The sequence below is a fragment of the Squalius cephalus genome, assembly GCF_949319135.1.
Source record: "Squalius cephalus genome assembly, chromosome: 16".
Classification (NCBI taxonomy): Eukaryota; Metazoa; Chordata; class Actinopteri; order Cypriniformes; family Leuciscidae; genus Squalius; species Squalius cephalus.
Genome location: NC_137137.1, coordinates 2,105,001 through 2,114,764, shown reverse-complemented (window position 1 = coordinate 2,114,764; position 9,764 = coordinate 2,105,001). Strand labels below are relative to the sequence as shown.

At 39.4% G+C, this 9,764-nt stretch overlaps 1 protein-coding gene across 2 annotated transcripts in view; it reads left to right on the top strand.

Annotated features, from left to right (window-relative positions):
- Positions 1 to 8: 8 nt before the first annotated feature.
- pi4kab (phosphatidylinositol 4-kinase, catalytic, alpha b) overlaps positions 9 to 9,764 on the top strand; it is a 62,442-nt gene continuing 52,686 nt past the window's right edge. For both annotated transcript variants that reach the window (XM_079896514.1, XM_079896513.1), the window contains exons 1-8: positions 9 to 222; positions 3,454 to 3,570; positions 5,222 to 5,315; positions 6,377 to 6,465; positions 7,196 to 7,268; positions 7,345 to 7,607; positions 8,587 to 8,653; positions 9,756 to 9,764. The exon at positions 9,756 to 9,764 is cut by the window's right edge and continues 140 nt beyond it. In XM_079896514.1, the coding sequence (XP_079752640.1) occupies positions 124 to 222; positions 3,454 to 3,570; positions 5,222 to 5,315; positions 6,377 to 6,465; positions 7,196 to 7,268; positions 7,345 to 7,607; positions 8,587 to 8,653; positions 9,756 to 9,764 (811 nt within the window). In that variant the 5' untranslated portion in view covers positions 9 to 123. The remainder of the gene's footprint in view (positions 223 to 3,453; positions 3,571 to 5,221; positions 5,316 to 6,376; positions 6,466 to 7,195; positions 7,269 to 7,344; positions 7,608 to 8,586; positions 8,654 to 9,755) is intronic.

Sequence of the window (9,764 nt, the reverse complement as noted above, 5' to 3'; positions counted from 1 at the left end):
CTCTCTCTTCATTGGCTGTTATTTGTGCCTTCACACTTTCCGTATTGCGGTCGTGTTTTTCTTCTCCACCACAGAAAGCTGAGGAAATCATCGCCTGTGTGTTTTGAACTTTTCTCGTGAATCATGGCCACGCGCGGCGGTGGCACGCGCGAGTTTTATTTCAACACGGTTCTGTCTCTCGCGCGCTCCCTGGCAGCCCACAGACCAGCGCCCGTCGAGAAGGTACAACACACACACACACACACACGCACACTGTTATCATCCTGCTGCGTCGCTTTGTTATAATATCGTGCTGCATTATCGTGCTGCACGCGACAGGTGTCACAGACTGCAGCGCGTGGCAAGTTTGTTGCGCAGCAATGCAACCTTACTTTCATTATGTGCACGCAAAACAATCTGCGTTTAACCTGTTTTGATTTTTGTTATGGTGATCTGAAATATTAAATGGCATTGCATGAGTACCACATACATAAAATGATGTCTTCCTTTACTTTAAAGAATTGCATGTTCAATTCAATTCACATTTATTTGTATAGCGCTTTTCACAATACACATCATTTCAAAGCAGCTTTACAAGACAATGCATGAGTCCATAATGATGTGTTATCAGAGGAAACTGTCTAAGTTATGTATTTCAGAAATGTAAATGTTCTAAATCACAGTTAGCTAAAAATGTATTAATTTAAACAATAATTTAAGGCAGAAACAATGAGCTCATTGTAGTAATGAATACTTGTTTGCCCAAAAACATCTTGAAATATGGAGAGAAAAAAAGCATGATATTTTGTGTTATGAGCTTGAGCTGAATAAATGCATCACATCTGTCCGAAAACTACTGAAGATTTTGCATTGAATGCTTGTTTACATTTTCTAAAATATACTTGATATGCGAAACTGAAAAGTGTCACGTGTCTAGAGGCTTTTACGCTGATGCCAGGCACTAAGTGGTGCCAGATAGTGCCAGCTGCGTCAGTGCTTGTGTCTCTGATAGTGAAAAACCGCTATCACGGTGTTTAATGCAGCGGCAGGTGTACGCGTCCTTTACAGTGCTTGTGAAGTGCATTGCCTCATCGCAGTGACAGATTCATCTTTCATACGTGATCATGTATTTCCACACAGACTGCAGTCATCTGGTATTATTTGCAGGTGATTACCCCGCACATGCATGCTCTCAAGCCATGTGTGAATCTCTTAAAGGTGACATGTTATGCCCCTTTTCACAAGATGTGATATAAATCTCTGGTGTCCCCAGAATGTGTCTGAAATTTCAGCTCAAAATCCCCCAGATCAGTTATTATAGCTTGTCAAATTTACCCGTTTTGGGTGTGAGCAAAAACGTGTCGTTTTTGTGTGTGTTCCTTTAAATGCAAATGAGCTGCTGTTGCTCCTCCTCCGTTCAGAAGAGGGCGGAGCCTTTACTCGAGCTTCAGATACTCCGGCAATAACAAAACAGGCTTTTCTGAATTGACATTTATGTAGTTGTTGTGGAGTTACATTGATCATCTCATCGACTTGCATGTACTGTCATGTTTAACTTTTACACAAGTTGACAGTTCGCTGAGGTGTTTATAAGACAGCTGACATGTGTTTGTCTAATAGTGTTCAGTGCTCATCTGTGCTCAACGACAGGGCAGTTTCATGCTTTGCTCAAACTTTTGCCGTTGCGTTAGAACTGGTCACTGTTGTTAGTTGCGAAAACCAAATGTCAGCGCCGCGGGTGTAAACGTCAGAGGCGGACAGAGTACACAGCTTCATTACTTGAGTAAAAGTACAGATACCCCTTGCTAAATTTTACTCAAGTACAAGTAAAAGTACTACAGTTAGATGTCTACTTAAGTAAAAGTACTAAAGTACTTGTTTTTAAAAGTACTTGAGTATCAAGAGTACATTTTCTAAATATTGCATTACTACTGCCACAGTGCTTACATTGGTAAACACAGCAAACACTTGAAGCGAAAACTATCATTAACTTGTTCAGAAAATTTAAAAAGTCTGGCGAGGTGGGGCCACGGGTTTGGGATGCGATTTTTTTTTTCCCAGGATGGTAGGGGAAGACTCATGAATATTCATTAGGGAAGTCATCCCTGATTGGTCTGATGACCTACCCCTAACCCCGCCCCTAAACTGACTTCCCTAATGAACATTCATGAGTCTTCCCCTACCATCCTGGGAAAAAAAATACTCCCGGGATGGACCTGCTGCGTCTTCATCCATTGTTTCGTACATGGTTTCGTCTCTTATCTAAATCTGACCATGGAGTTGACTTTGGCGGAAAGCTGAAGGTGATTGCTGTCCCAATCAGTGGCGCCTGCACAATCCAATCACATTTGAGAGGGAAACAACTAATTGAGGGCTTCCGAGATGTTTATTTTTTCCTTTTTGTTTTTTTTAGAAGAAGAAACAGGTACTCACAGTTATGGATAGAAATGTAGTGGAGTAAAGAGTACAATATTTGCCTCTCAAATGTACTTGAGTAAAGTCATGAGTACTCCCCAAAAATGATACTCGAGTAAAGTACAGATCCCTCAAAATTGTACTTAAGTACTGTACTCAAGTAAATGTACTCCGTTACTGTCCGGCTCTGGTAAACGTGCAGATTAAGGCCCGCTAATATTATAATAAGATCCTCTACATCAGAAGGAGAGTGAAATCTGATTGGCTTATTTTTCGACATGTTTAGAGAGAAAGGCTCACCAAAACAAAGTTACTGGGTTTCACTTTTCACGTTTTCTGGGTTGGTAGAAGCGCCGGGACCCGATTATAGCACTTATACACGGGAAAAGTCAGATTTTCATGATATGTCCCCTTTAAAGGGTTTGTTCACCGCGAAATGAAGATTCTGTCAGTAATTACTCTCCCTCATGTTGTTCAACCCCGTAAGACTTTCGTTCATCTTCAGACACAAATTAAGATATTTGTGATTAAATCTGAGAGCTGGATCACTCCTCCATAGGCTTCTCTGTTAGTGAAACTTGCCGGCCCAGAAAGTTAGTAAAGATAATGTTTAAAATAGTCCAAGTGACTACAGCGGCTCAACCTTCAGTTTATCAAGAGACGAGAATATTTTTGTGCGCAGAAATAACGACTTTTATTCAACTCTTCATGTTCTTCTGTGTTTCTCTAAGTGAGTTCACGTAGTGTATCAGCGCAGCGCTTCTGGGTTGTACGTCAGAACGGAGGCTCACTATTGGCCAGCATCACACGCATCACATGACCAGCGTCGGCCAATAGTGAGCCTCCATTCTGACGTACAACCCAGAAGCGCTGCGCTGATACACTACGTGAACTAGAATCTTTGGGTGCACTAACCCTTTAACAGGTTGTTCTTGTTCTGCAGATTGCTGACAGATCTGCTCATGTCTTTCTTAAAGGGAAGTTGAGCGTTTCATATTGTGACAGCTCACCGGAGCCGATAAGAGTGTGTGTTTGTCGTCTGGTGTGTTCCTCCATCAGGTGCAGAAGTTGCTGTGCATGTGTCCGTGTGACAGCCGAGGCGTCTTCAGTCTGGATGTTCGGCGCAGGGATGCGGTCGTCGCTCTGGCGGTGTTCCTAGTCGAGTCAGATTTACAGGTGAAAGAGCTCGACACTACAGGCAAACCAACAGTTATTCAGACAACATTTCTCACATTATCACAGTTTATTCGCTATAGTTTAGAAAATGGTGATAAAATATGATCAAATCAGTTGATATTTGACTGGTTTTGTCCGTCCTTCTGTTAGACTGTCTCACACATGAATTATGTTGAATATCTGTCAGCTGTTAAATTTAACTACACAATTAGATAATACCAGTTTAGCTCAACCAATCACCAAGCAATGCTTCATTGTGTTCAGTCTGTGTGTAAAAAGAGCATTAGCAATTAAAGAAAAAACACTTGGTCAGGTCAAAGTGTCAAAAATAATTTTTTGGTGTAATATGACACAGTTTACTTTATTTTGCTCTCCTCTCTTATAACTGAACTATAGTGTCCTGCACACACTAGTAAAATAATCTGGGGCCTCATTTATAAACGTTGCGTACGCACAAAAGAAGGCGTACGCCGCTCTCTACGCAATAATTGGTATTTATAAAAAGCAAACTTGACGGGAAAATGTGCGGTCTTTCACGCACACTCTGACCCAGGCGTACGGACAAAAACGGGTGAAATGAGAAATGGCGACACCGTCGGCAGTTGGAAGAAACACGTGAAAGTGTGTGAAACTGTAGACCGTTGTGTAAAATAAACGGCAATACTGCCTCTCATAAATAACATGAAGACTTCACAAAGCAAGTCTTACAATTAACAGCCTACACGAACACCCGTTTGATCGATCTGCAGTGTAAAACAAACAAAATCAAACGAAGATTAGAACAGAAATGCAAATTAACACATATTTGCTAAAAGAAAAGTGAAATATGTTCTGCAATAATATTGGCATGTTATGCAATTCATCATCATAACACATCTGTAGCTTGTCAGATGCAATCAAATGGATGGTAATAAAATGCCATGATGCCATCACAATGCGTAATGACGTGAGTGAAGTTACGTTTCTTGGTTTTCCTCTGAGTTTGCCATGATTTCGCAATCGATGAATATTAACTTGTGGGCGTTTCACGGACTATTTATGGGCAACTATGGGCGTGACATGAAGCCGCAAAAGCTGCGCTACATTTAGAATTGATTGTGATTTATTAAGGGAAAACTGCGTAGGATGTGCGTGCGCACGGTTTTATAAATCCGAATATTTCTGTGCGTACACACGTCCTATGTTTCATCCGTACGCCACTTATGACGCAAATCATACGCAAAGTTTTATAAATGAGGCCCCTGGTGTCTGAATAATTGGTTTGACTGTATATTCTGGGGACAAAATTGTTGCTAAATATGACACAACTCCCTTTGGGAACGTCCTCAAATAAATAAGTGTGTGTGTTAAAGCTGGTTTATGAGAGAAACTCACTGCTGAACCAGATCATGTGATCACAGCTGGATTAGAGCTGGTTAAGCCACTTAAACACACACTCAGTTTAGCTCGTACTCTTTTCTTCATCTCTCGCCATCCTGCTTCTAATGTAAATATATTGCATAATTTTTCTCCATAAACATATTATATGCAGTTGGTTTTCTTTTTTGAAGCATATACTGTAAATAGATTTTGGATTTGATTTGCAAGTGTATTCAGATGGAGTTTGCATCTTTCCAACACTTGGTTTGTATGTGATATTTGTCTTTCTCAGCACAAAGATACCGTGGTAAGTTACCTGTTGAGTCTGCTCAAGGGGTTACCCAGAGTGCAATGGGTTGAGGACAATGCTGGGAGGAAGTGCAAAGGTACCAGTTTGCTTATTCGTGTCTCATGCATTTATCAAGTACGTTACTGTATGCAAGCATGCAACACTGTTTAAAAGTTGAAAGAAGTTAATACTTTTATTCACCAAGGATGCATTAAATTGATCAGAAAGTGACAGGAAAGACATTTATATTTTTACAAAAGATTCTATTTCAAATAAACGCTGTTCTTTTGAACTTTCTATTCATCAAAGAATCCTGAAAAATAAAATGTATCACGGTTTTCAACATTAATAATAATTAGAAATGTTTATCGAGCAGCAAACCATCATATTAGAGTGATTTCTGAAGGATCATGTGACACTGAAGACTGGAGTAATGATGCTGAAAATTCAGCTTTGATCACATGATATAAATTACACTTTACTGTATATTCACATAGAAAACAGCTGTTTTAAACTGTAATAATATTTCACTGTTTTTAACTGTATTTCTGATTTAAAAAAATGCCGCCTTTGCGAGACTTCTTTGCATAACATTAAAAATCTCACCAACCCGAAACTTTTTAGTAGTGTATGTATTCTGCACTCTTGTATAGTAATTTCTGTTTGCCATCAGAGGTTTGTAATTCTTACCGACTCATAATAAAACACTTTATCCAAAGTGTTTCCATGTATAGATGCTTTAGGGTACATTTACACAACAACAATATGCTTAAAACTGAAGTTTTTCCTTTGAGTTTTCCGCGCACAGACGACACCATTATCAAAACAATCACCATTCACACGGAAAACGACTAAAAACGCTGTATTCTGCTGCCAGGCCAATAGATAGCAATGAAACACTATAGTCTGAACGCGTAATACGCATGTGCATGACGTCATCGTCTTTGGAGATTCGTGTTTTTGCTGTTTACACGGAGACCGCTTTCAGAAACGTGCACTTTGAAACCCGTTTTCAAAAGATCGTGTTTTCATGCTCCCAAACGCGGCTGTCGTGTAAACGAACGGCCAAAACACATTGAAAGTTTTATGTTTTTAGTTGAAAACGGTGTCGTGTTAACAGCCCCTAAAAGTCAAGCTTGTGTTTGTATGTGCACACAGAGACTCTCCCGATGGCGGAGAACTTCAGCTTCTGTCTGGTGACGCTGCTGTCTGATGTGGCTCAGAGAGACCCAGAGTCGCGCACACAGGTCTGCTCTTCAGCGCAGCCACACATTTACATGCTATTTTCCCCTTGCACTCATTTAAAGTGGTCCTTTTCACAAGATGTAAAATAAGTCTCTGATGTCCCCAGAGTGTGTGTGTGAAGCTTTAGCTCAAAATACCCCACAAATATTTTATATAGCATATTTATATTTATAAATATTTATATAGCATGTTAAAATTGTCACTTTTTGAGGGTGAGCAAAAACGTGCTGTTTTTGTGTGTGTCCCTTTAAATGCAAATGAGCTGCTGCTCCCGGCTCAGGGGGCGGAGCTTCAAGAGCACTGAACATTTCAAAAACTTTTAGCCTTTTATGTTCAAACCAAAGATGTAGAGACTCAAGAAGAAGTGACGACATGTAGAAGCAACAAATGTTAGTTGATGAATTTGTGTTGCTGATGTGTAGTTAACTATCTTCTAGTCATTGATTAGCATATTCTGTCATGATTATATATAAATCGCATTCCCAAGGGGCGGGGTTTATGTAAATTTTAGGGTTAGTGATGACACTAACCCGTGAAGAAGCTTGTGTAGTCCCTACCAGCCGTTTGTTGTAGTCCTTAAAAAGCGATTTCTTTAAAAGCAAATATCTCCCTTTGCTTTGAGCGTTGTAACTTTGCAGATGTTGTTTATGCTCAAACAGCAACATTACACACTAACTAAAGTTAGAAAAGTGAAATCATAATCAACCAGCCCTTTAATGTCTTTCCGTCTAGATTCTGGAAGCGGTAATGGAAGTAATGCAGTCTTTACTGGAGATCTGCCAGACGGCCGAGAACCAAGATAAAGGTGATTCCCATGAGCACTACACATAAAAACACACGTTTGGATTGGCACTGGTCTGACTGGCGTGGTGTTTCTGCAGTGTACCTGTGCAGGTATGTGGTCCCGTGTCTTCTGGGCGTGACTCGAGCCTTCGGGCGGTACGGTAACGGTGATGAGCCTCTCCTGTCGCAGCTCTTCCCTCGAGGAACGCCTCCGCCGGCTCACCGTGTGTGTGTGGAGACCGAGGGCGTTCGGAGGAGATCCTTCAATGACTTCCGCTCTATTCTGCCCAGCTCACTGTTCACGGCCTGCCAGGGGGACACGCTGAGACGCAAGAGTGGCATCGCCAACCCCGACGCACAGGTCTCAGACCTCTCTCTGTCTCTGCTGTGCACACTGTCTGTTACTTGAGGAAAAATACGTGTAAAAGGATGCATTATGCAATGATAAACGTTTCAAAGTAAATTTATGGTACGTAGTGTCACATGACCTTATTATATTGTGTTTAATTCAGCAGGTGATGTCTGTTTATCATCTCAGAAAAAAAGTGATTTATTGAAATAAGCAAAAAAATAAAGTAAATAAAAGTTAAATAATTATTGGAAAAAATGCGAAAATAATTCGATTTTTTTATTTATTTTTATAAATACAATTTTTTTGGGGAAAAAATATGCAAACATAATTTTAGAAAAGCAATTTGAGTAAATAAATTATTATTAATTGACAAATATGGAAAAAATGTAGAAAATATATTATGTAAATGATTTAAAATTTTTAGTAATTAAGTAAATAGTAATAAATTAATATTGAAATATGTACAAATAATTTTAGAAAATACATTTTAGTAGATAAAAATGATTAATTGAAAAAAATGCAATGATAATTTTAGATTTTTAAAAGTAAATAATAATAATTATTAAAAAATATGCAAAGTTTTAGAAAAAATAAGTAACTAAAACAAATTATTAAAAGTAATATGCAAAAATTATGTTTGTAAAAAGTATTTGTTTAAAACTAATAATATTTTTAAAAACTAAATAAAATTAGAAATGTATATTTTACTGGAGAAATATATATATATATTAAATGTCTTAATGTCTTTATACCCTGGCAGCATTATCTAGGACTTTTAATTCACAGTTAAAAGTACTTGTGTTCATTCATCAAACTGGAAAAGGTCAAGTTGAGCACATTGCATTGTGGGATATAGGACCCGACGCACTGTGCTCTGGTTGTATGCTGCACATTTTGGGAAATAACTAGTTGTTCATCCATGAATTCTGTGCGTTCAGCAGATGCAGTGTAATGAGTGGTGTGATGTGATGTATTGGTGTGTCCTCAGGTGAGTCCTGACCGAGGCGGCCCGTCGCCCTGCTCTCCAACGACTCCAGGACCGCAGTACTTTGAAGGTAATGTAAGGTTTGCTGTGTCACAACTCTAATCTCTGTGAACTGGAGGTTTTAACGTCTGAACATTCTTCAGCAGATTCTGAGGTCAGAGTTCATGTACTTGTTTCTGGATAAGCACCTTTAGTTCTCTGCGTGTTTGTTTTAATTCCATTTGCTTGAGATTTTATGAGTCACTGCTTGTTATGCTGAGAGTTTGAAGGAGGTAGTGGTGGTTAATGGTCACTCATCGCTATTGATAAGATTTAAAGTGTATTAAAGAGCCCTTATTATGCTATTTTAAATTCTCCTTTTGTTTTTGGACCTCCTACAACTGGTTTACATGCATCCAGGGTCAAACAACACTTTAATTTCCTCATAATCTCCACTTCAGCATCAGCTCTTTTCTCTCAGTGTCTGAAACGCTTCGATCAAGGATTCAGTCTCTCTAAACCCCGCCTCTCTGAGAGCTGCTCTGCTCTGATTGGTCAGAAACCAAACACTCATTATCATATCTGAATTTCAGCTCTTGATCACTGAAACTCTTCCAGTCTCAGATACACTACAGTGTTTGAGGGCGGAGCTAAGAGACGCTGTTCAGCCAATCAAGACCAGAGACTGGCATTATGCAAATGTGTAACATTGTTACACTGTAACAGGAAGTGAGACTGAATTACTGACGACTCGTTTCTGTTCAGAATCACTTCTTTCCTTTAGGAGACAAAAACTCTATTTATCTGCACTTTGATCTGTGAAACTATGCAGAGCTTTTACACTCACACACAGCTCTATTACACACTAGATGAAAGATAATATCTGAAAAAGCATAATAGGGGCACTTTAAAGTTTTGCACATGTCGTTCTACAGCATTTGAATGATTTCCTAAATCCTGTGTGTTGTTGAGGAGAGTGTGCTGCTGGTTTACGAAGTGATCACACACACCGTTTTCACCTGCTGGTGATAAAACGCATGAAAAAATCCATTTCTACTGACCAGATCACCACAGAGATGTGTGACTGAGCCTGTACAACTCGATCTGCAACGTCACCGTGGCTCTGAGTACCACTTACATCTTCTTCAGAACATGTAAATCTGGTTGTTTGATGTGGTTTATTGTTTTGCCAGGCTCTTATC